Genomic DNA, 27093 nt, shown 5'->3' on the forward strand with positions numbered 1-27093 from the left:
GAATAGAGACTTGAACTACATATAAAAAGCTGACGTAGATACAAGAAAAAGGATATACAAAGAGAGGGAAGAACGGAGTGAAGGCTCTTGTGTGCTCCGGGGGAAGAGCTTGACGGCAGAGGCCTGTTCCCTACTCAGAGAAGGGCATAGTTAAGAATGAAGCAGAGTTCACGGGAACCAAAATGAAGGGCCAAGAGAACAGCAGCTGCCTGTGGTTATAGCTCCAGAGCTTCTTATTCAAAACACGCAAATGCAGAACGATATGCGACGGGAAAACCTTGTACTAAAAGAAAAATGAAGACCGACCAGGGCTCGCCATCCGTCAGGCGAAGTGCTCCTCCTCGCGTTTCTGCAATGGTGCCGTGTTGTTGCTTCTGCTGCTGTCGATGACAATGTCACTGTTGTCCTCCGCTGAAATGGGACAAACAGGCCAGATACAATTTACCGCACAGGGAGCGACCTTAAAGGACACGCCGTCAAATTTCGCAGTTTATAATCTGCAGCTACCTGATGGGAACGATTACTTTGTTGTTGTTGTTCCCACAAATGGTGCTGTATCCATGAAGGCCGTGCATCGACCCAGCTGCCGCCAAAGCGGCAGTTCCTCCCGTTAACGAAGGCGTTCTTACTATCGCCTGGAAGGTTCCTCGGCCCTGAGGGGCTGCGATACTTGGCCGTTGGTGCCTGCTTCGGGCTACTCCGAACGGAGGCGTCAGCTGGGGTTGCTGGAGCATGACGGACGAGCGAGGCGACGCTCTTGCGTCCGGTGGCCTCGGACCATTCCTTTTCTGTGCCTTTGTCGGCGGACTGGCCGCACTCGTTCATAAACGGACGGTTTCGCTTGCCCTTCGAACACTTCCTTGGTCATGCGACAAAATAATCATGCTAAAGGAAAGTACAAAGGAAGCGACAAAAAAAGGCAGAGCTTAGCAATGAGGTTGGTGTTTGCAGGATCAAAACACGAAAAACTCACTGTAACGTAGCCGAACGTGCGAATGCTCCATCGTTTTATACCTTGAAGTTGAGCGTGTGACGGAATCCCGTCTGGCCGGGAGCGTACATTTGAAAAAATAAGAGACGCCGACCAGTGAAAAAAAGGTTCGTTCTTGACGGTTCGGCTTCCACACGGAAGCCTTGTTCACAATGAATTCATCATCAAACAAGGGTCGTTTAAATATGATTGAATAATCGGCGCAAGGAGCGTCCGTATACCGGGTGTAGATTACCATCGTTCCGGTTTAACGTGTGCGACGTAGTTTGTGAGATTAGGGATTCCAGATGAAGTCGTGATGCTGCTACTTTTTCGGTTGCGATGATCCTTGCCTTGTCACAGGCAAGGATCATCAGTGAGTAACCCTCTCACACATCAGTTAGTAACCCTCTGGGGCAAGTATCACCCATCGTCTCCTGCGAGGTGCATCAGAAAATGTATCTTGAACGAAAAACTCCAGTGCGTCTGCGCGTAAAGGGAACACCCGACATATAGGGCTCGTCGTGAAACAGGGCGCACAAACAAGAGGAAGTACTGTTGAAACGCTAAACGCGCAGCGCAAAAAGCTTCTCTCGGTTAAACCGTTCCCAGAGATGGCATACGACAGTATTGCTTTTTCAATACCAAGTTCTGATCATGTACTTCACTGATTTCATTAGGTCTATAAATCCGCTTAGTCTGCAGCATTGCGGTCGCATAACAAGCAGCTTTCGCATAGTGCAAGTTTAGAGCTACAATAGTCTAGAACATGACGGAACATGTTTTGTGTTTAGTCTTGTTTGTCTGTGTTGTTTCACGGTGAATAATTACCAACTGGCCCAATGTTCGACGTTACTGAACTCGATAGGGCGTTTATGTCACTAGTTAAATATGGAGCAAAGCATGTCGTCAAGATGGTGAAAGTAGTCTACAGATAACTAACGTTCCTGAACAGTGCTGTTTAGATTCGCAAGAGCGATGCTCTGTTCCCGCAGCGTACACTCTAAGTTCTCACAGCGAAAATATTTAATGGGCTTGCTGTTGAGTTGGAGGTGTATATTTTCTGGAATGCACAATGTGCGACCATCGGGTTCAGCGTCACGGTGTGCAATCCGGAAACACCGCAAAGCCGCATGCTCCGAGAGTGCAGAAAATGAGGCGATTTGGTAATCGATCATCATATTGTTTGAGAGGAAAATAACTCAAGAAACAAGCAAGCAAAAGCTGTTGTGTCACAATCTGGAGTATGAGACGGCAATACATTCGCATAACCATCCCCTTGCTTTTGTATGTTTTCTTTTGCTGTCGCTTTGGATCTAGTATGCATACTAGAAGGCCCTGAAAACATGCATCCACAAGCAGTAAACTTCCACACCACGTAAGGCAAATCACCGGCGCATCCACTTGCGAACCACTCCAGACACCTTCGAGAAGCAAACTTGAACGTGCGACGCAGTGCGCCGCAGGATTGTAACGCCCTCTGTGAGCAACTGTGCAAACTAGTACCAGCGCTGCGAGCAAAACGCGAGCTTCGCAGTTTGGCAAGTTCGATTGGAGGCAGCGGCAATGGCGACGTGGTCTAAAGCAATGACTTGTCTGTTCGTGCAGGTGCGGGTTGGAATCCTGCTCGCGGTCATAAGTGTGGGAGGGTTTATTTAACGAGAGTCACGACATTACACACCTACTCCCTTATGACGGACACTTTTCCATTATTGAGTTTTCGCTTTGCACTCGCGGAATCGCGAGCAGTGCATTGTTCATCTTTTTTTCGCGTTGAAGCAATGCGCCATGTCACTGAACACAAAGAGCAAGTGCCATGACAACACTGATACCCTTCGCGAGGACTTGCGTATGTGCACGAAAGAAAGGCTCGACGCTCATAAATAGAAGTTCAAATCTTTCAAGTTAGGGCGCTCGGTTGGTTAGGGCGCTTGACTACCGATCCGGAGTTCCCGGGTTCGAACCCGACCGCGGCGGCTGCGTCTTTATAGAGGCAAAACGCTAAGGTGCCCGTGTGCTGTGCGATGTCAGTGCACGTTAGAGATCCCCAGGTGGTCGAAATTATTCCGGAGCCCTCCACTACGGCACCTCTCTCTTCCTTTCTTCTTTCACTCCCTCCTATATCCCTTCTCTTACGGCGCGGTTCAGGTGACCGCCGATATATGAGACAGACACTGCGCCATTTCCTTTCCCCCAAAACCAATTATTATTATTATTATTATTATTATTATTATTATTATTATTATTATTATTATTATTATTATTATTATTATTATTATTATTATTTCAAGTTCGGAGGTGGTGGCGCATATGCGCTATTCGCGGGCCTCGCATATTTGTGGCTCCCTATTTTTGAGCTGCCTTTCTAGAAACTTCCCATCTCTTTTTCTTTCTTCTTTATATTTCTTTTTCGACGATGGCGTCTTTTCATTTTCACCCTTCTTCTTTTCTATCCCTCTTCTTTCTCTGTATTCCGATTGCATCAATTATGCGCATTTCAACCACGTGACGACTCTGGGTTAGCACCCAGTAACGGCTCGCACAGTAAAAAATAATTGATTTTTAACTGAATTAAAAAATACAATGAGTAAAAAGAGCACCTATGGCAGCCTAGCACAATGTCTACGAATTTTTGGAAGCACACACACAAAGTTCTTGTGGGCCCATTTTTCTGCCTTGTAATAGGCCTATGGGCCTATCAATCATGAATTAAGCTAAAAACACGAGAGCGCAGCGTTAATAATTCATTAGAAACTATTTTGTACCGGCTGTTGCGGTCTCGGTCGGCGCAAGTCCACGTTGACGTCACGGCCGCCTGGCCACCTTGAACTACCCTAATACTGATGACATAGGCGTCGCCGGCAAGCACTGGTTGTTCCTGAGAACGACCACAGGGTTCGGTGACGTCACAATAATTGGTGCACCTGAACGCCCGCGCATTAAACCTCCTAGAAGGCATCTCCTTACGCCCATAAAAGATAGCATATTGCTTGTTAGAGTTCAATTTTTTGTGTCTGTACCCCTCTAAAGTGATCCGCCCACAACTCAGAATAATCCAGAAGAAATCTTTTGTACACACGTGAGATCAAGATATATCTAGACTTGTGATTCCGACCCCTATTAATGCAGAAAGGCACTATACAGATTTAACGTCAATATTTCGCAGGTCCAAATCTTTCCCTGTACTTCGTGGCGACGCACTTCAGTGTGCGCTGCAGAGCTCGTTTGGATAGCAGCAACGACTACCCTCTTCGATGTAGAGTTGAGTTGAGTTGAGGTGTTGGATGCTACAGGTGGGGTTAGCCTTGCTTATTCTGCCGGCAACTGCTCCACCGTAGCGTCCCTTCTATATTAACAATGTCCTAAAGCCTGTCGCATCTACCCCGCTATGCGCACAGTCTCTTATAATAGCACACATTCCTCTCCCGCAGTCACCATCTATGCACAGAATCAATCCACACAGTCCACATCACAGTCCACTCCAGAAGTCACCATCTATGAGCATATTCAGTCACAGTAGAACATAGGCCATTGCGTAGATGGTGTCTTCTGGAGTGGACTACGTTATACTGTGAGAGAACGTGTGTATCGCCTATGTAAGCTCGCGCTGCATACATAGCTGCGTAGGTAGGTCGAAAGGCCTCCCGCGATATCTGCTGGTGAGCTCAGAAAGAGTGGGAAATTAAGAGGAATAAGCAGCAGATTAACAAGAAGCTTTTCTCGGCACGACGCAGAGGCATCTGTGGATACTCGATGGTAATAAATATCTGCTGACGTTGCACCGATCGTGACTCCGCCGCCTGCTAATCGTTTTATAGTTCGCGCATACCATAAACATTTCAAGCGAGAAATTATTGGCGTGGGTTCCCGAGAACATGTTTCACTCTTTAGTACATTGTGCTCTTTGCTCAAATGAAGAATCTTTGAGAACGCTGAAAATGTATTGCTGACACTGGAAATCAATGTTTTAAAGTGCAGTCTTCATAACGCGTTGTTCAAATGCGTACCGTTTCCTTACAAGGCCGCCACAGCACATATAGGGCGTCGTGTTTCCCATGAAAAAGCCATACCGCTTCAGGTACTTGGACGTCCAGTAACCAGCACCCAGAGCCGCTCCTCACACGACAGTGAATAAGCATGGAAAGGCTTGTATTCTTCACCCCTTTCAGCGTAACCTCTTTCAATTCGCACCTAACATCGTAGTAAAGAACTAGAGAAAGGGGCTTATATTATTCCCCTCATAAAGCGTATTAAGGACAGCTTTCAGACTAATGGAGCTCAAAGCTGGAATGTGCTCACTATGAACAGGACGCTTTAAGTGAACCTCCTTTCTTTCTACGCTGGCATTCAGCGAAGTGAAGGGCATTGGCGCTTTGTCCGGAAGCTCCTTCTGAGGACCTTTGTTCAAGGCTCAGCCGCTCCTCAAGACGCACAGTAAATGCTAATTGGGGGAAAGGAATTAGGCAGACGAATTAAGGCCCTAATTACGCAAACATTCAGGCATCATTCGGAGCGCTCCTTCCCTGAAAGAAAGCAGTCAGACGTCAGGTTTTTTTTTTTTAATTACACCCTTTCACAGAATTTACTTAGCATGCATTAGCGCATTCCGAAGCGCTTCCTAATGGCGTTCGAGAAAATGCTTGCCATAGTTTCTACAGCCTTTTCTACACCCACGTTTCTATATTGGTACGTTAGATGCCCCTGGTGTCGGTGGCATCAAGCGCTTTGAGAATGCAAAACACTGAATTCCGTTGCAAATATCTGATTTTGTACGGGGCACTATAATGCTTTCGCATAAGCGAAGAAATGCGTTTGGTCGTTCTTTGAATTTATATTTTTCTTACAACGGCAGAAGAGTTTATCGAGCAGAAAATTAAGCTGGGACCCCAAGTGCAAGAAAACGTAGATCTGTGAACCCTACATTCGACCCTTTCATCCGCTGCGATGAAATAATTTGCTTGTTATTTGCCGATTTCCACACTGCTCAAGGTGTCTTAGGATGTCAGTGAGGAATTGCTAAGAGAAATTTAGGACTGGATGAAGAGAAATAACTAACTATAGAAAAAGAAAACTCTAAATTAAGGTTAGGGCAAATATTGCGAAATAAAACGTTGAGGGCTGAACAGGATCCACCCTTCCCGTAAATATTGTGATTGTACAACAACGCTTTTATGGATGCTTTGTTCAGTTTTTTTTTCGCTCTTTCTCTTCGTCGCCTACAACCTCGGAGCATGCAATTATTTAAAATGCATTCATGGGACAGAAAATTTTGCAATAAATTTTAAACAGTATGAATGACCTTCGCGAACATCGTCTACGCAGTGTAATTTTTGCAACGCTCAAAAAAAGACAGTTTTACCGTTCTTTTTTTTTATACTGTCCATACCTCCTGTACAGTGTGTTGGTGGGCTAGCTGGTATTTATCGAACATCATGGAACGGCCGCGCTGGTAGGCGAGGACACAGAGAGGACACACACACAGCTGCGCTGATCAGCACAAATTTGTTTTGACAGAAGTGCTACCTCAGTTCCTTCAGATGCACGAACGAATTCTCTTAGCTAGATGTGTATCCGACCTGTTCTATTCTGTGGTGGTTCGAACGCAAAGGTGAAGTTTCTTACAATTTACATTGTCAGATTTATTACTGGAATCAATTAATTAATCAATCAATCAATCAATCAATCAATCAATCAACCAGTCAGTCAGTCAGTCAGTCAGTCAGTTGGTCGGTCGGTCGGTCGGTCGGTCGGTCGGTCGGTCGGTCGGTCGGTCGGTCGGTCGGTCGGTCGGTCGGTCAATAATTAATAATCACTTAGCGAGCCCTACTTTATCGGCAAAGAAAGCGAGAGACACGACGCAATGCTTCATTTTTTTTTGCCGGGAACGCTGGAGAGTAAGGAGTTAAGGTAACAAAAATTTAAAAATCTACAGGGCCTGTTTCTTCTGCAGAAAACAGTGAAAGAGCTCGCATTTGTTAACTTTTCGCTACCGCGTGCAAGTAATACAACCAGCACCCCAAACCTAAATGCACTAATCGAGAGTATTATTTGAATTTGATACAGGTCAGCTGAGTTTGAGGTCTCTGCGCTGAGAAGCCATGCTATTTCCATTAGTGCTGTAAAAAAAAAAGCAGCAAGATGCACTGTCTCACAAAGCGTAGCAAAATTTCAGATAGATGTAGATTACGCAGAGCCAGTCGTGAGATTAGTTCGCGAAGCTGTCAAATTGTCAGCACAAAAAATGGTTGCCATTTTCTTACGAAAGTCTATTCAGACTATTCATAAGGAAGACACAAAATTTTGTCCTCAAAGTCAACATTGGGCCCAACTTGCATGACTGTCTATTGGCAGTTTGTGGACTAAATGCCGCGCAAATTTCATTCATTGAAGATAACTAGAGTTTAACGGGAGTCTGTAAGTGCACCAAGCACCGACAGTTATATAGTCTAGACCGTCTACAGACTGACGAGCGGCGCATTGGAAGTCGAAATATTCCCCGCTATTGTCATTCGCCGAGGAACGAAAGACAGCCAATCACGAACCATTGATTCCTGCCAGCAGCTCCGCGCATTATACTTCTTATTGGCTGATACTGTCTCCAATTCTTCGCAGAGCTGCGCAGTTTGCGCCAAGCAGATTGCGCAAATGAGCACAAGCAAGCAAGCGCGCTCTCTTTTGAGTTAAGCTTTGCACGCGGCTCAGGAAATCAATTCCCGACGGCGGCAACTTTGGTTCACTTCACAAGAAAGTTTCACGTTGCCATCTCAGCGCAGCGAGGACTAAATTTTCAACGACATCTCCCTGTGGTTTAGCAAACTAGAAACATGGACTTTTCTCCCTGTCGTGCACAGTAAACAAGGACAGAATCTCCATTAAACTGAAAGCGAACACGCCATGCGTGCCTCGCGAATACGAGCGAGTTGAAACGAGTTTCCTCCCATTCCACAATCCAAACTCAAACGCAACAAGTAAAGAGAACGCTGCTGTTCCGTTTGGCTTAAAACAAGACACGTTAGAGCCAAACAGACGCGCGTGTTCTTCGGGATTCCGGGCTTAGAATTGGAAAGAGGGCGGACGGGAGCCTGTTCTTCACTCACTGGGCCGTAGAAGGATGGATGCGATTTGGAAGAAGCCGGCTGGAAACAGCCTTCGAATCGATTCGGACCGAAACAAACTCGTGCGCGCGGGGCCCGCCAGTCCCATTACTCGCAGACAGCGCGTGTTTCCACAGCTTGCGTGCGGGTTACAAAAGCTGAAACTTTTTTCCTTCCTCGTTGTTTCTTTCACGTCCTGCATGGATTCCCGCTACGTTCCTTTACGCTGTCTGCCAGAAGTTCAGGCGTGCTTCGGTGCCCTAACGTCTGCGTAGAACATCACCATGTTTCTACAAATACAAACACGAAACATGGGCACGCTTTTCCTTCGTTTTATGAGCGGGTTTGGTGTCGGTGATTTGAGACTCTTTGAATGCGGTCCATCCTGCATAATCAGAACTGCATCTTTCTTGAAACACCTAAACGTATGAGTAAAAAAAAAAACCTTTAATAGCTGTTAATTCGCTCTGTGCGTAGCCGACTTCTGTCACATACGCTACGAAGAATGTCCACACTGCCACTGACAAAACCTGCTGAGACCATGACGTCAGCCACGGCTGAGTACCCGCAACAATAGCCGTCTTCGAGCCGCTGTGTTCTAAACCGCACCCTTTGGTTTGGATTGAGATTTTCAAATGCTATCTTAAATTGCAATCAGCGCTTCACTTCCACGGTCTTTACAGTATTCTTCATCAGAAGCCTTAAACCTGAAGCAAAATAAACCTGCCTCTCTCCTCGGCATGTCGGAAAAGGCGTTTAAAATGCGTAGCATCAAGAGGGTCACCGGATGCTGTAGCGATGAGAAAGCTATAGTACGGGCCTGCTGAAATTTTCGGTACAAATTCTTAGTTCCAAAAGACAACAAAAGTCAGTGCTTATCAACGATTCGTCCACTCATATTCATCGGAAAACTAAGGAAATCGTGCCAAACTGGGCAGGACTAGGGCGCCAGTGCTACAAATAAGACACATTACAACTGATATGACTTCCTGTGAAAAAAACCAAGAAAAGCACACAATAAATGTAAACTAAGTGACCGGCTGAGGCAGGATACTGAAATTATTGTATTAGAAATAGAAAACTAAAGCCAGGCACACAGAAGTATTTCAGTGTATATAAATTTAAGCCAATTCTTAATAGAATTAGAGAGAAGAAAGTGTATAAGAGCGTACGAAGTGCGAAGTATTCGAGCTGAATTTTATCGCTCGAATGTGCCCGCTCTCTTCTGACGTTGCGAGGTGCGGAAACTCGCTAAACTTGTTTGCCGCTGTCGGCAGCATCACGTCGTGTGGAGTCACGGAGGCTCTTTTTACTCATGAGGTCGCGTATAGGATATAGCAGGAATATCAAGCAGAGGATCCTCTTGTCTAACCCCATTTCCTTCGCTTCTACGCAGGCGTCTCCTGCGCGTAGACTGCGAAAGTAAAAAGACAAGGAAGTGGGCAACAGTGGCAAGTATGTTTTTCTTATAAACCGGTCGTTGAAGAAGCAGCCCCGTTTATTGTTCTTAGAACCATATTCTCTCCCGCGCTTTATCGTTCCGACCACCCGTCTATCTTTTTGCGGTGACGTTTCGATTGTAGACAGAGAGAGAACTGGTTTCGACTCGAGAGACACGCTTGGCGTGGTGGCCTCTAGTTCAAAAGAGCGTCTTCTTTGCTTACCACGCGCATGTAAAATATTTCTTTTTTCTAGTGTGTACAGCTGGCTAAATTGGGGGCAAGACACATGAAGGCAAGACTTTCGCTTTGAAGGCCTTCCTGTACGAAGACAGCTGAACAAAAATTTAGGATCTGATTTTTTTTTTTGATGTCCACATCTTTCTCTGAGCCACCTTCGCACGCTCACTATAGCACTGTCTTGCAAATAAAGTTTATCGCTTGTTTTACGGCTATATATACCACTAAGTAAACATCCGGGAGAAAACTCGACGTATCACTATGAGGTAATCACTAAGAAGCAGTGATTCCTTATTTTTATTGTTGTTTACGCACAATGGAATTTCTTCCCGGTACACAAGCAGTAAAGTTTTAGTTTTAAGTGAGCTATCGCGTGTGCGCTTTTTCCTAGAGTTCCGTCCTGTCCGCGATGTTTATAACACTGCAGTAACAACCATCTGAAGCCTCTGTGCTATCGAATGGAAAACGATCATAAAAAGCACAACAAGATCAAGCACTACAGAGTAATAATCCCTAGACACAGGGCTTCTCTTGAATAAAGTTTCCTTCTTCCCCTTTCTTAATTCTTTCTTCCTTCTTCGTCACCTTCTTTATCATCACCTGCTGATTATTCCTCTTTGTTGTTAACTTCATCTCCTTCGACCAGTTTCAATTATTTGAGTTTGGTTGTTGGGGTGTTTGAAACTGCAATGCTGCATGTGCTTTTACCATGCTAAGTTCAAACCCGCACACGCGCGCCAAATCACTTACCCCATGAATACAGCAGGTTTGCTTCGCTGCACGGCTTTCCGATGCGGCAGAAAAAACAGCCTAAGGGCAGATTAAGGAGAAACGAACTAGGAGGAGGAAAAAAGGTGAATAACGCTTCCACGCTTCGTAATTTAATCGTACTTCAGTCTTTCGGGCTCGCAGAGCGTTGAACATCGCTCGCCGGTGCAAGCGTCGTTTAAACTTTAATCGCTTCTGGAAAGACGAACGAGCGAGATCACAGATACGAGAGCTGCCGAAAAGGGTTCCTCTCTACAGCGGCTTGATGCGGTTGAGAATGACGTCAGAAGCGTCGATGTGGATGCAGAACCGCTGTTGTATCCGTAGCGTCTTTAATGACTGAGGAAGTAGCGGGATGTAGTCTAATAACAATGCCTTGATTTTCGGATAAGTGCCTTTTGACTGTTGTATTTATTGTTGAATTGATATTGACCGTTGCATTGATCGCTTGGTTTTTGTCACTTCTATGATTGAAACTTCACATGCTTGCTGCCTCTTGATAAGTGCCCGCGTTGCAATGTACACCAGTATGGACACAGAAGAATTTTCTGTTATAGAAAAATGCAGATATCCGCGCAACTAAATAAGCTGTAAACTGAAAAGACTGTAACCTATGTGTTAGGATGGAGAGTTCAACACTGTCGTAAGATTTGGAGACGTCTAGCTTAACCAAAGTAGCATACAGGTGTAGTTAAACTTTCCTCTGCCCTCCTACCGATGGGAACGGCAGTTAGCAGTACGAAGTGTACTTCAGGTCTTCGTCCGGCGACACGTTGCCGGTTGGGGCAGCAATTCCAGCTTCTCAAAGCAAAACTTATTTATTAAAGACGGCACTGACATAAAAAGACAGGTGAGTAAAAGGCAGTTTAAAAAAAAGGGCAGTTTAAAAAAAGGCTGTTAAAAACGGCCGAGCTTGAGACTCGGCGCGCTCGTCCCAAGCCGTCGTTTCCCGCGGGTTTTAACCCCTTCGATAATTGGGCGGAGCTTGAGTAATCTAGCTCTCGCCCAATTTGGACCAATAGCAAAGCAAATGCATCGTATGTACTAGTGGGCGGAGCCCAGGGCCCGCCCCGGGCATGATCGCTCCTGGTAACAGGTGCGGGGGGGGGGGGGCATTGGCCCCGTGGGCTGTCGCGAGCCCAGTGGAATGCGCAGCTCTCACCCTAAGCGGGCGTCACGCCTCGACGTACATTCCTCGATTCCCCCCCCCCTCCCCGGGCATGATCGCTCCTGGTAACAGGTGCGCGGGGGGGGGGGGGGGGGGCATTGTTCCCGTGGGCTTCCACTTAACACCTCCCCACCAAGAATGTTGGGGGGACACTTGCTGTACAAACAACATACCGAAGCCCACAATAGCACAATGAATCCGGGCTTCAAGAACATACAAAACGCGCGAAAGCACAGGGGACCCGGCCTCCACTGGTCGCTGTACCAACAAAAAAATGTTTCTGCGTTCTACTAACAATTGGGAAGAAAAAAAAAACATGCTAGGGAAGATACCTTCAGGCATGCAGAAGCAAGCATAGTTTACACATTTCATTTGCAGGATGACAAGCACAAATGAAACCCTCTGGTAAAATCAGAAAAAGTATACATGCAACAACACTGGAAGTAAATACCGAATGAAGAAAACATAAAACTCCAGTTCTCATGAAGTGGCATACACGCCGCAACGGAAAACAGTTCACACAGAACATAATTAGCACACTGGCATGAGACTGTCCGATCACTTTCAGAGTCACTCTTCACGTTCCCCCACTCTCACTCACTGCCCCATCGTGTGCTCGAGCCACAGGTCATTTTCACACTTATCGTAGCCTGGCAGTGGCAGAGTGGGTTAAGGCTAGATACATTCATTAGGCGTTCGTCGCTGACCACCAGGATCGAATACGCCGCCCGGTCGCATAGAAGTGAAGATTACTTGATGCAGCGTGCACCATTCTGGCGTTTGCCCTGCTCTCCGGTCGCATTGCCCATCTTCTACCTCGGTGGAGCCGCCGACAGTCTGCGCATATGGGGCGCAAGCTTCCGCGAAAGGCTGTAAGTGCTCGTAGCCAGAAGGCTTCGTTGAATGTGGAATCTTCCGCTGAACCAATTCATCACCAGCGACCTCTAGGCTTGCAATCCGCCTGTCGACTAGACCCGCCAGGAGATCGCAGCATGCGTCACCGTTCGCCCTTATAAGCGGCATTGTTACTTCGCTTTTCTCAGGGCACGGAAGGACGTCGCAGTCTTCGTGGCTCACATTCCACTCATATACAGGCCAGCCTTTCACGGCGGTGCACCAATCTAGGTTTTCTGGCTCCGAACAGCCCTGGCTACCCAGCTGCGGTGCTGGCTTCTCCAACGCAGCTGTGAGTGCGGCGCATGCTGTCTGAACGCACATTCCACTTTCGCCAAGCCCTGTCCGGCATGCTGTTGCTTCCGTTGGTAACAAAAGGTCGGAGTGGGCATCCCGATCGGCTGAGCTGTTCATGCCGTTGCGCTCATCAGCGGCATTAGCCTCACTAACCACATGCTCGGCTGCTTCGCAATATTCGGCCTGCATGGTCTGATTGCTGGTCGAATTTTTCCCAGGCACATGCGCAGAGCCCACCTCCGATCTGGGAATCAAGGGGTGTTTGTGTGTGTCAACACCCGTGGTTGACTGCACAATGTGTGGCTCCTCGACGCTAACGACAGCTCCGCTGTTTGCAGGAACCCGTGATTCCTCTTGTCTGTTCTCAACAGGAACGGACTGAACTACGCTGCTGCTATCCTCTTTATTCGCCTCATCGATCAGCATTTGATCAGCGTCCTTGGCGATGATACAGCAAGGCTGGGCGTGTGCCGGCTCCTGCAATACACGCGCCGCTCTCCGCGAGCGTTGCTCTTCTGCAATCCTTTTCTTCTCCTGCCGTAGCTTCTCTTCGGCTACCGCTAACTGGCGCTTCAGCTCTTGGATAATAGCGTCGCCTCGCTCCTTTTCCATGGCCCGCTCGGCCTCTGACATTTCTGCGCGCTCAGAGCCATACTCATACTCATAGCCACAGCCATACTCACTTTGCCAACTGAATGTAGCCATTGTGCCTTGCGTAGTTCTAACCCTACGGCTCAAGCACTCCCGAGGCAAGTAAAGTGAAAATGGGGAAACTCACTCCGTTGTCGGGCGGTCGGTCATGGCACTTGCTTCGTGGCAGCAGCAGGTCACGTCCTGAGGCGCAGAAGGGTGGCCGGAATCTGTAGCTCGCAGCAGGCCCTTCACGTCCTCCCGGCCTTCAAAGTCGCCAGCCGCCGGCGCCGAAGAAGTCGCAGCGCTTCGCTCCGTCGGTCTCGCCTCACTGGCCCCTCAGCGCTGACGTGGAGCCTTGACTCCGAGGCCTCGCCTGGACTTTGGTCCCCGGGGCTTCTCCCCAAGATTTTGTGCTCCGTCAATCTTTCTGAAGGTACTGCCTCCAACCGCTCTGCAGGAAGCCGCTCAGACGATCCTGGTCACGGCACCAGTTTAACTTTCCTCTGCCCTCCTACCGATGGGAACGGCAGTTAGCAGTACGAAGTGTACTTCAGGTCTTCGTCCGGCGACACGTTGCCGGTTGGGGCAGCAATTCCAGCTTCTCAAAGCAAAACTTATTTATTAAAGACGGCACTGACATAAAAAGACAGGTGAGTAAAAGGCAGTTTAAAAAAAAGGGCAGTTTAAAAAAAGGCTGTTAAAAACGGCCGAGCTTGAGACTCGGCGCGCTCGTCCCAAGTCGTCGTTTCCCGCGGGTTTTAACCCCTTCGATAATTGGGCGGAGCTTGAGTAATCTAGCTCTCGCCCAATTTGGACCAATAGCAAAGCAAATGCATCGTATGTACCAGTGGGCGGAGCCCAGGGCCCGCCCCGGGCATGATCGCTCCTGGTAACAGGTGCGGGGGGGGGGGGGGGCATTGGCCCCGTGGGCTGTCGCGAGCCCAGTGGAATGCGCAGCTCTCACCCTAAGCGGGCGTCACGCCTCGACGTACATTCCTCGATTCCCCCCCCCCCCCCCGGGCATGATCGCTCCTGGTAACAGGTGCGGGGGGGGGGGGGGGGGCATTGTCCCCGTGGGCTTCCACTTAACAGGTGTTGTCGACGGCCAAGGAGCATTGGACTCTCAAGATCAGCATGTGCATTGCATATCGAACATGGTGGCCGGAAACCGAGTTGACGTGGGCTGAGAATAGTACTGCGGTCCACGAAGTCTGAAACCCGAATTAGTGACACCGTTTTTATTAATTTTACTGCGTTTGATGTTAAAGAACTAGGCCTAATATTATAGAAGATATAGCCTCCACCCTGATTTTTAAGTAAAGGAATCACCTTGTCCAGCTTCCGCTCAGAAGGTATCCAAGCATGTTTGATAGAATAGTTTACCAGGTGTAAGAAGGAGTCAGTACACTTCTCAAATAGAATCTTGAGCATCTCTGTAGTGACACCATGAGGACCGCGAGCAGCAGCTGGCAATCTCTGAACAACTTGTGAAAGCTCTGATAGACTAACTTGTGAGACAAGATTATTTGGCGTCACTGGCGCAAACAACATTGGTCGCAAAGGTAGTAGGGGCGAGAACCGCTTTTGCAGACCCGTGGCAATTAATTAAACCTCTTCTATAGCTTCTTTAGATGACATAACTAATGATTGTAAATCACGAGAGGTCGTGAGTTGTTTTCTAGCCCGCATAGAGCCGAAAAGTGCACGTCGGTTTCCCAACTTTGAAAGATAATCGAAATGTTCCGAGTCATATTAGTCTTTCGCACGTGAAATTGTGCGTTTAAAGGTGGCTGCAGTGAATTTATAATCATTCCAGTTATTTGGGCATTGGTCATGAAGAAGCTTTTTCGTGCCGTCTTCACAAATAGCACATACCAACGCTAAGAGATCACTCAAGGCTTCGGGGTCACTGCCTAAGGAAATTATTTCCACAGATAGAAAAAAGCCGGGTGGTCTGAGCGCGTAATGTTATTTTTTGTTATTACTTTTGTTTTTCTCCTTTCGGAATGACAGCAAAAGTGGGACTTCTATAGGGACGCAGCGGTCACTTTTATTTTTGCTTGCGAATGCCTACAGTCGTAAAAACAACGAACTGCCAAACTGCACGAAGTGATGTCTTCGGTGCAAACTATTTTCAATTTCTTGGTTTGCTACAATGTTTAAGCATTACGTTTTTTAAGCAGTGTATTTAGCGGAAGTACCCAAGCACACTGTATTCACTTACTAGCATATACCCCACTGCAGCCAAGCTGCTACGATGGGCAAGTGCGCAGTTTTCTCAGAATCTTCGCAATTCAAGAAAACTTCGTGCTGATTGCGGACCAGGACTAATATGTTTAGAAAAAGATTCCGTAACCATGAAAACTTCGATAAATATCCGTAGCTTTTCTTTGCAGACGCATCGCTGGGCTACGCTAGAACATTCCCTAATTACAACCCTCATCGGTTGCATAAATCCAGCACATCACATTCTCCGCATCTACGCAATACGATGCCTGTGGGAGATATATTCCCGGATTAACGATATTTCAGCATCCACTCCGTCAGCAGCCAGTCGAGTGGGAAACCATGCAGAAAAAAACAAACAAACCAGCGCATTTCAAAGAGAAACGCGGGCAAATAGAAAAACGTGCTTTCTATTGCTGCCCACCCGCATATTGAGCGCAGATTGTTAACGAAGGAACGTTTCCAGATGCACGAATGGCACAGAGTGCCCAAGAAGCAAATCGACATAAGAAGAAAAATTTTAACTTCAAAAAGAAATAGGTAACGACGGAGCTTAAGCAGCTTCAAGATAAACGCAAGAGAGAACAGCTCAGCAACTAACATTTCACCGCTGTAGCTAGGAGAGGGAAGAACTGTTTCCTGGCGCGAAGAACGGCGAAGATTAATTTTTACGACGCCCATTTTCTTGGAGCACGATGGGATGTGTCCGCAGAAGCTCTTCTCTTTGCCGGTCCTGTTTTATGGCCTTACTAGATGGCGCTAGGAAGCACCTGTTGCTCTCTCTGGGATTTCCTCGTCATTAAGACTCGGTGCTGTTTATTTCCCGCTTTTTTTGAACGCTATTCAAGTTTTCGAATGGTGTCATTAGTTGGGCACATAACTGCCCAGTACGCTGCATATTGTTGGAGAGAATTGGAAAGAGAACGTAATTCAGGGAGCAGCTTTCTCGAGTGGCGTGAGGCGTAAAATGAAAACGTGGAGATACTTTGAACAACGACTTGAAAAGTTGCGCGATAGCAGCAGCAGTATGTTGCGCTCTTGGCCGACCAATCATATCCCCTCCTAGTCGTTTCACCGGCCAGGCTTACTCGACGGTTTCAAAAAGGAAGAAGCAGAGTTCACCATACGGAGTTATTTTTGCCGCTAGGAAATTGGCAGTATAATCAATAAAAAAATTATGATGTTTCATTTGTACTTAGGTGCTGCCATTGAAAGTAGAGCGCTAGTATCAGAACGCTGCTGAGAGCGCAAACGACGTACTGGATCCATGAACTGTCTAGCGAGGACGTGAGGCTCATGTTCTTCGATATACAGTTGAGCTTAGCAACGTGCGGGACGACCGCTCGGAGCTTCCTTCTCATAGAAGCCCGGAATCATGTTAGGGTTAAATCTGATGTAACTAGCTACCAGTTGAAAAGGCCGCCTTTTCTGTAGTGTTCCTAACGGCTGATGCAATCGGTGTGAGTTGCAAACCACCACAGTTTCTGCCGGAATGTTGCAGGTGATATTGCGCCTGACTGTACATACCTTGGTCTTGGGGAAGACTGGCGCGGGCATTGTGGCGCGAAATCCAACCCGTTAAGTATAGGAGAATAAAAATAGTTGGCCTTATTCTTCAGTGATAATGCGCTGACGTTGATGGGGGTTGTTGTGCGAGTGTATCGTCTCTTATTCGTGTCTCAATTAAATTATCGTGTGTCAATCAGAAGGTTTCAGAGTATGTTTACAATTTTCTCCGTTTAATTTGGGTACTGCATGGCACAACATGAGATTTTGAGTAAAACAATTTGCTCGCCTAGATGGCGCATATATTTAAATAAAGTTCGCGCAACGAACTACAAAATATGAAAGGAGCACAGATACCCCGTTTTATTATTTTGTTTGTTTTGTTTATAGCAGCAGTAAACTAATCTCAAGACATGTGGTAGCGTGTAGCCATGCAACACAGAAGAGCTAAGGCAACAAAATATACTGAAAAAATCCGCGTTAATGGCGCCATGCTGGCCCGTTTAAGTGTATTACATTGCAAAGAAAGGCTGCTATGGGTATGTATGTGCAACACCAAAAGGTCGAAACGAGACTCAGAGGGTAATGGAAGCAGCGCGACATGTACAGTCGTCCACAGACCTGTCTAGAGCGCTCAAACTCCGTGCCGTCTGCACTCCGCAACGCGCAGAATGACGCCTAGCGACAGAGCCTGGTTCGAGACAGCGTGTCTTTGAATATCGAATTAGCATCAGAGATTTCCTACCTCGAACCAGGCGCTACCGCTAGACGTCGCTCTGCGCTCTGCGGAGCGCAGACGGCACGTATTTCGAGCGCTCTAGACAGGTCTGTGGACGACAGTATTACTTAGGCACAGGAAAGATCCATCGACATCGCATGAAATTGTAGGTGAGGTAACTAAATGTGTCCCCTTCGATTTGCACCACAGCGTACCCACTTTGCCAAAAGCAACCGAGCAACATGTTTCTGCTTGGCAACAATGTAACGGAGCCTTTACGCACCCCTAAAGACCGAAAGGTGTCAGAACGGGAGGACAATGGTTCACATTACTTCACACAGATTCATTGCTTAAGGGATGCCATAAGTGTTTCGCTACGCGGCGAAGAAACAAACCACTGTTGCCCGGTTACTTTTGCCAGAGACGGCAGATACGTTTGCTGCAGCACTAGCCCAGGCTAACGTAGTTGCTGTGACGAATCTGTTTTCAGTCTGACGCTGCGATGATTTGCGCGGCCCGCGCATGCGCAGAAAGCAGCATAACACATTCTAGAGACACTGTTGTTGACCTCGCCACCGTGTTCTTCCTATGTTCTGTGCATGGCGCGCCGGCAAAGGGAGATAAAAGAATTTCGTACCTAAAAAAAATGGCGTTCTAGTTCACGGTAATTCAATGCACACTGTTCCCATGTGCTACGCACTCCAAAAGGCGTCCTGTGTTTTGCGTGCTTGCTTTTCAAAGTTGAAAAAAAGAAGCCCTATTATATTACTGATGATTAGATGATTGAGAATTAGAAATGGTCTAGGATGCTGTACAACGTCTAAGATTAAGTTTTCCTAAAACCCAGACCTTTAGAGTTGATTATCTAACCTGCTAATTACAAGCAATACAAACTCACGCGGCCTATATTTAGTGAGTAGAGAACAACACTTTTGTTTCGCACATTCATACTGCACCAGTATGCTTCTGAACTTTGATTCAAATTACAAATTACTGCGTTTTGTTCCCTTTGAAACAGTGAATGTATTAGGCCAGCGAAGGCTGGCAATCACTGCGTAAGTTCGGTTCCGCACAGCAGTGCAAGAATTCACAAAGGCGCGAATGGTTTCCACAATGGCTCTGATTTCTACTTTTCAGGATTTTACGCCATTATAGTTTGCACGACTACCGTTACGCGGCCTGTGGCAAGTGTGCAAACTAGAATTGTTTGTTCAGAATTTAATGGCTTGCAAACGGCTGACGTCACGGGCAGCGCACTGTTGGGAAAGAAGTCATATGTATATAGGCTGCCAACATACCACATTCAATTAATATGTTTGCCTCTCTTTGTATGCGCAGCACGTCGAGTATCGGCGAACCTAAGACACAACTACTCCAAGTCTAGCCGCAGGCTCCACTGTGCCCGGTTTAAAGACGCTACCTCGGCAATGCAACGTCCTCTGTTCCTGCTTTTCACGATCGGAGCGAGTTTCATCATCCTCGTATCTCCGCCGACACACTAAGAAACTAGAAGACGTATGTGTTGCAACAAGATGAACGGTGATGAAGAATCTGTTCTCGCTATAAAACACTGAGGCAAACTTACGATCAGCTTCAGACCGCCACGGTTGCCACATCACGTTACAACCTCTCATATTTGCATAGTTTTTTTTAAAAACTGTCTTCCTGCTCAAGCTTTCGTGAGTGCGTGTTAAACTTGACGCGCTCACAGAGCAGCCTGCATTACGAATGCGTCGCAGCTGTGCGAAGAGCCAAGCGAAGCAAGTGTCGGGGCGGCTTGGGATTCATCATAGGAAGCAAAAAATATTCAGTGACACTACATGAAAATATCAAATTAAGCAGGATGTATAGATTGTGTCCGTGGAACAATGCCGGCGTTGGCTGCGTTGCTGAGAAAATCACAAACAAAAGGGCGGAAACACATTCACATTCAAACCACCTGCGAAAAAAAATTGGAGGGGACACTTAAGCTCAAACTTAACGGTATGACACGACAGCATAATCGGTTAAATCACATATGATCAGAAGACCAACCTCTACCTTAAATAAATAGATCGCTGGGAGTCCTCATACCACTAATGGCACAGTGGTGCAGCGGTTAAGCGATGCGCCAATGCCCTGCGATGGCAAGTACTACCACTGGTGGGCTTCTGTGCCCCAGGTTGCTCTTACCGAGTGACCAGTCATTAAACTTCCACTTGCCATGGTGGGCAGGTCATTAAAATTCCACTTGCCATGGTGGGCAGTTCGCTCACTATCCGGTGGGCAGGTTGTGGTGACGCCGCAAGGCCACCAACACGTAACCAGGGTGGCCTTCCTGTAACTAAAACCAGGAACTGTAGACCACAAACCGTGTGAATTGTAGGCATGTCGTTCCCTTTTCCTTCTTCCAGGGTAGCTGCCGTCGGGGGGATTGCAGTGGTAAACGCCCGCCAGTTGCGTCTTCTTACACTCTCACCATACCCTCCTCCTTCGATGGTAAGCACCATTCGGATAGTTTCGTGGTTAACCACCCACTGAAACCCTCCTAATCCTCAAAGTGGTTCCCACGGCAACGCATTCACAGGTTACGCCGACGACTATTATGGCATACTACTTCTACTACTATGACGACAGCGCGGAACCCATAACGGGCGCTTAACAGCTATACCTGTAAAAGAAAAAAAGAAAGAAATCTGAAAACGACGCCAAGCCAAGCATATACGAGTCTCGCCTTAACACGGCGAAAGGTGTAGAGAAAGAAAATATAGCGCGTGACTCCTAACGAGGCCTGACGCTCTTAGCATACGGGCCTGTTGGTGCAGTAAGAAGCACCAGGGGTTGGACGCTGGGCTTAGCGCTAGGCTCAAAGTCGAAGCTATCTTATTCCGAAAGCCGAGGCGCAGCAACCCTTTCCCGTATAATCCCCCGGTGGAATTGGTCTAACGCGGCTGTATCTGAAGGAGCGACGGAGCGGGTATCCCCCCGTCGGGCCTCCGAGGGGATTGGTGGGATTTCGAGGAGCTTGGAACGAAATGGAAAGTGCGCGAGTCAGGTGGGGACGGTGGGGCTCAAGAGAAAGTGGACTAGCGGAGCAGCAGCCAACGAAAGCATCCATCAGCCCTTGGTTGATGCCGCTGCTTGGAAGAGCGGAACTCCCGAATTTCCCTCCTCACTTGCAGCACTTGGGCCCGGGTGAGGGCATGTGGAATAGGAAGAACTAAAATTTAATGCGCTCTTTGCTGAGAAAAAAGTGACACCTCAATATCTCACATAATTCTAGCTATCTAGATTTTTTTTTATCTTAACGCTGCTTGAATTCAGATGAGTCACACTTGTATTTATACTGAAGAAGATTGGGAAAGTGGGTTAGTTGATTAGTATTTCATGTGAAGAATAAAAGTAACCCTCAAGGGACGAAACATGCAGGTACCAGACATTCTCGTCCTTTGTTATTCTTGCGTATGTGTTTCGTCGATTCAGTTTTTTTTTCTTGCAGACGTTCGTATCGTACCTCATCGGTGCCTGACCACAGGTCGAGGCATGCGTATTGGTTTGTGACGTAACAGAAAATAACTGTTGTGAAATATTAATTTAGAAGTCTACTTGGCGCCGGTATTCACGCCGCTAATTAGCTGCTGAACGTGAAATTGTGTTGGCTATAACACGATCAATTCCACAGTAGCGAAAAGAGATTGAACCACATTTTTATTTTATTTTTTTACGGGACGGTTTCACTAGCCGCACGGCTATCGGTCCAAATATTTTTTTATGTAATGCCTTGCACTTTCAAAATAAAGAATGCGTTGACTTTGACTTTTAAATTTCTATTCCTAAAGCGCACCCTTGACAGGAGCATGGATAAGGCACCGACACGGGTTTTCTGCAGAAGGCATGGGGGATGCGAAGCATGGTGTGGAAATCGAGGTAAAACGGTGTGGACGGTGCTAGTTTCGGAGTCCAGAACGTGGGAGGGCAAATTTCAGCTACGGCAGAAAAGAAACTTTTTAACGTCAGGCTCCCAACTGCACATGTGCAAGCATGCAGCGAAAAGTCTACTTCATCTCTCTTTATTGACTGCTTTTCTACAAAGCTCGTGCTGCCTTGTAACAATAATGCATTAAAAGTCCATGCGCTTTAAGAGAAAGGAATGCTCAAGCAATTTAGAAAAGCTTGCTTCGTCTTTAAAACAGTAGTATTGCGGTGAAGCCAAACATAAACCAATTTTTAGGCTAATTTTAATCACGTCTGCATGATTCCGGAGAAAAAAACGTGTGCGCCAAATGATGAACGTAGCCGGCTGATAGTAAGAAAAATAAAGAAAGAAAGCAAAGCAAGCTCTACGAATGCTGCGCATTCCTGAAGTACATAAGTTTCAGAACAGCTACCACAACACCAATCGCTTGTTTCGCCTCGACCTCTGAATCCATGCTGAAAATAATCTCAAACTGGTCCGGAGTAATTTTACAGTATTTATTCAGTTTCATTTCATAGTACGAACCGCCCGAACATAAATAACAACAAATGTTTGTACGACTAACAATAAGTATGAATTCTAGCACGTCCATGCATGGAACTCAGTTCACGTCACTGTTACATGTTACGCGCACTCTTGCTACAACATACGGGAGTCATCCTTAGGTAAGGTGGTTGGTTGGCTGAGGAAAACAGCACAAGTCTATGAGGCGATGTTTTTCTGGCTCGCGGTGCACTCTTCGGAGAATAGGATTAGATGTTCTACAATGCTCTCTTTAGGTTTGCTTCGTTTTCCACATAAGTGTACAATAAGCATGTTTAGATATTGATGTATTTGATTAAGGTCTCGCCAGCGATAATGATGTAAACTGGCAAGTACGTGGGAAGCCCCGTCGATCATCGACGAACCCGAAACAGGACGAGCGGGCGTGAGCCAACACTTCCTTGCGAAACTTCCACGCCTGGAGCGGAGTCTGAAAGACAAGTGCCTCCTTGTTTCTACCACCGCCATGACCACCGGGGCACACCACGCTGTGGTAGGGGTGTGACCACACCTTCCACGACGAGTCCCACGAACGGCACAACCTCGACAACTCCTTGCCGCTCAGGAACGTCGCCTTCGTCGAGACGCCTTCGTTCGCGTCGCTGCAGGATGCGGTGGCGTTGGACAGAACCACCGATACGGCCGTCGCCGAAACGAACAGGTAGCAAACCGAAGGTGCCCATGAAGTACCTGAGGGATGCCTGCCTCCAGAGATGACCACCATCTTGGATGGTGACGTCCAGCTGCTTAGGCTGCTCCGAAGTAGGATCCTGGCCGTCGGGTACAGCAACAACGATAGGGGTGACCGGAAGACACCGTGCAACAGTCGCAGTCTGTTCGCGTAGGCTCCAGGGCGACGACGATTGGCGTAAGGCAGGAAGAGCCCTAGAGTGCAGTTAGCCTTCCGCAGGGCTGCAGTGAGGTCCCGTACAACCCGGATGAAACCTGGATGAACGATCCTCCCACTATCTTCTTCTCGACACCAGAGACGAACGCCGGCGTAGCGGTTCGACCGCACCACTCGCAGGATGTTCCGAACGAACAGTTTCCTAGCCTGCTGTCCGCCAGTCTCCAGAAGTCTCCGGAATGCAGATCCTCGAAAACGAACCGCAACGAGCGCCCTATTAGCACGACTATGGTAATCGTTCAAGAAGGGACGTCGTTTTTTTGTGAAGGTGTGGAGGTACATGTCTTTCGCTGATCGGGCCCCTGACGGGGACGTGTCCATGCGCAGAGTCATGTTGTTTTCGAGGTAGTAGCAGCACCGGATGAACACGTCGCAGTGGTGGATTGTGGATTGAGCCAGAGACGCCCTGCCCTCGCCCGGTATTTGGTAGTTACCCAAGTCGTCGTCGTCGGTGTGATATGTGTTGAGGCAGATGTCGCCGACAACTTTGCTGCTGCCGTGGGTCTGCCGTCGTGTCTCTGAGGACTCGCGGACGTTGCTACTGTCAGTGGTGGTAGATTCACTGGCACGTCTGGCGACTGATGAAAAGAAATAGAAGAACAGAAGTCAAATCCAAATTGTCCTCGGAAACATTAGGAAGTCGCGTTCAATGATGAGATTTCAGCCGTACACTGTGCCAAGAATGTGAGAGGGTAGAGCAAATGGAGGCCCGTTGTTTCTCAAATTGCTTCCCCTGAAAATCAGCCGTGACCTAAGGCTTTTACTCATTGCGCTTCAGAGGCCAGTGCATATTCATTCGATACCTGATTTTAAGTTCCCAAAACAGTTAGCTACCTCTTCCCTTAATACTGTGCGTAAGGCTTCAAGTTGAATAGAAATAGTACTATGGAGGAAAGGCATTAAATAACAGCTGTAACATACTAATTTTTACAAGATAAAGATTTATTTAGTGAATGTGAGCAGTGTGGTAAACCAAAGTGAGAGAGGGGCTCAGCTTGCATTCCGCAGTGCAACTTCTGCGTACTGACTGTCGTTGGGGCTAGAGAATAAACCTGCTAATATGTCTTAAGCAGCTGAACACTGCCACTTTGCTAATAGTGATAATTTTTAGACATCATTTCGGGTGCAGCGGCCTGAAAAGCGGGCCCCGCGGGGCTTTTCCGTGTATCACAGTGGCTCTGAAAACTCGAGCCTTTATCGGAAGAACTTCCCTCGTTATTCCTTTCCTTATCTCTGGTGACAAATTCTTAAATGGCGAATCCTGCGAGTGTTAATAGTTACCTTTCCGTGGGGATGGCCTGGGAACTCTTGAACCTGAAGAAAAATGAAAATAAACTCGGTTAACCAATTACCTCGTTCATTTGTGGTTCTGGCTTATATTTTTCGATTATGAATGCATTTCTGCTTTTTTAATTTTTGCTTTTATCTTTCAACTCTTCATCCTACAGGTTGTTCATCTACTGCTTCCAGACCACGGCAAGGTTTCTCAACGCGACTCACATGACGAGCTGAGTCTGTGACCTCTGGTCCTTCACATGCTGGATATGGTATGGTAAAGCATAGCATGCAATGTTATGGTATAGTAAGGTATGGTATGGTATGGCACGCTATGGTATGGTATAATATGGCACGGTAAGATGTGGTATGGTACGACATAGTGCAGTATAGCAGGGTACGGTATGGTACAGTATGTTAAAGTATAGAAGGGTATGGTATGGTACGGTATTGTACGGTAAAGTATAGGAGGGTATGGTATGATATAGTATGGCATGATACGGTGAGATGTGCGATATGGTATGGTATGTGGTGTTTAAGGTCCAAAAGCTGCACATGAGCTATGGCAAATGTCATAGCGGAAGGCTAGGGATTAAGTTCGAGCACTTGGGATTCTGTAACATGCTCTTGTACCGCACAGCGCACTGGTGTTTTCCTTATTTCGCAATCATCGAAATGCGTCCATGGCGGCACGTCTTCCATCCCGCATCCTTGGACTTTGCAGCCGAAACTCATAGCCACTTAGCCACCGTAGCGGGCCAAAGTTTAGTGCGATTTATCGAATGTTCCAGAGGGCGAAAACCAGCATAATTTAATGAAGGAAAAATAGATAGCGCCTCTCGGTGATGAAAGGCAAGCAATTGGTTCAACAGAACCAGTCCACCCAGATGGAAACATGATAAAACTATTGTGATGTCTCAGACAAGAACAAATTCACATCATATTTTCTTTTTTCACCGCCACATAGCCGAATAGAACGAACTACCAGTGAACATTATGAACCTTTCATCGCCCGACTTTTTCTCGGCTGCTGTTAATTCTCATGAAACATAACACTTGTAAACATTGAAAACACTTCAGAAACTGCTGCCCATTTTGAGTACCAAACATCTCCCACAGTTCCTGCCGGAATACTGTGCATCGCAGAGCACTTCATTTCTTTCGTATTTTTGGCATTCCTTGCTTGTCTGTTCCCATATGCACATGTGCTTTTCTTATCAATTGTGAATCTTCTCTGCAGTTCTCTGAAGTGAAAGAGCATGCGTAACTTGTAACTTGGCTTGACTTAATGTTTCTTTTTGTTTTCTTCTTTCCTAATAATCGTTTGTGAACATCATTCATGCGCTTTTTTTGTGCTCACTACTGCTTTGGCCGACAAAGAGCAGCTGGCAGAAACCATTAATTTTAAATATCTTAAGACATCAGTGTGGTGTTTAGTCACAAAGTGAACAAAGGAGGGAAAACATCAGGGTGCTTTCCAACGTTTCGACAAGTGGACTTGTCTTCGTCTGGGCGCCCAGTCGAAGACAAGTCCACTCGTCGAAACGTTAGCAAGTACTCTGAGGTTTGTTTTCCTCACTTGTTCACTTTGTGATTATCGAGTGCCGTTTGACAACCTCCTCTCTACCATGGACTCCAGTGTGTGGTTTAGTGGTATGGCCGGCACAACATCCCTCACATAGAAATTAATAGAGAGGCTCTGCGCTTATAACATGATCAGTCATGCTCGATATTCGACAAGTTCTCCCATGCAGCCCCCTCTGTAAATGTCTGAGCAGCTGTTTTCCACCCTTCACTCACCATTGTTCTTCACCTCGTCGTCGCTGGTGCTGGACTCGGTTGTCGCGTTCTCTTTGTCCGCCGTCTGCGAGCAACGTTTCCCGCAGGAAGAGGGCGGCGCGAAGGTGCCCTCCGAGTCGTCGCTGGCCTTCCGGCGCAGTTCTTCGCCGGAGACGTCCAGGTAGCCCCCGACCCACAAAACGAGCAGCACGCACAGCAGCAGAATCATGACGGAGGTGGCGACCGCAAGGCACACAGCGCGTGCCCGCGTCGGGTCCCGCCTCGGGCCAAGACGGGTGGTGCTGGACGCGACGTCGTCGCTAAAGGAGATCCGGCGCCGGCTCCTTCGGCTGCGGCTGCCGCGGCGGCTGCGCACGAATATCGGTGGAGAAGTGAAACACTCCCTCCTTTATCCCTTCCCTTACGGCGCGGTTCAGGTGTCCAACGATATATGAGACAGATACTGCGCCATTTCCTTTTCCCCAAAACCAATTATTATTATTATTATTATTATTATTATTATTATTATTATTATTATTATTATTATTATTATTATTATTAATATTATTATTATTATTATTATTATTATTATTATTATTATTATTATTATTATTATTATTAAACATTGCAAACTGTCGCAGTGTGCATTCGAGGGATGCCTTTTCAAGCAGGAGATTTTAG

The 27093-nt window shown here is 47.1% G+C and overlaps 1 protein-coding gene across 1 annotated transcript; it reads right to left on the minus strand.

Moving 5' to 3' along the window:
* Positions 1 to 322: 322 nt before the first annotated feature.
* LOC144108083 (uncharacterized) lies at positions 323 to 26641 on the minus strand. The gene is made up of 3 exons (XM_077641364.1): positions 26434 to 26641; positions 22788 to 23936; positions 323 to 411 (listed from the first exon to the last, which is right to left on the minus strand). Exons 1-3 carry the CDS (start codon positions 26639 to 26641, stop codon positions 323 to 325), a joined length of 1446 nt encoding a protein of 481 aa, XP_077497490.1.
* Between the last annotated feature and the right edge of the window lie 452 nt (positions 26642 to 27093).

This window comes from Amblyomma americanum, chromosome 10 (assembly GCF_052857255.1).
Source record: "Amblyomma americanum isolate KBUSLIRL-KWMA chromosome 10, ASM5285725v1, whole genome shotgun sequence".
Classification (NCBI taxonomy): Eukaryota; Metazoa; Arthropoda; class Arachnida; order Ixodida; family Ixodidae; genus Amblyomma; species Amblyomma americanum.

What these genes read in the sequence shown, in the direction of transcription:
- LOC144108083 (XM_077641364.1), bottom strand. Translation starts at nt 26,641, where the DNA reads ATGATTCTGCTGCTGTGCGTGCTGCTCGTTTTGTGGGTCGGGGGCTAC. An exon ending in CGACGAGGTGAAGAACAATG is followed by an intron (nt 23,937 to 26,433) that starts GTGAGTGAAGGG and finishes TCTTTTCATCAG; the next exon opens with TCGCCAGACGTGCCAGTGAA. An exon ending in TGATCGACGGGGCTTCCCAC is followed by an intron (nt 412 to 22,787) that starts GTACTTGCCAGT and finishes GTCCCATTTCAG; the next exon opens with CGGAGGACAACAGTGACATT.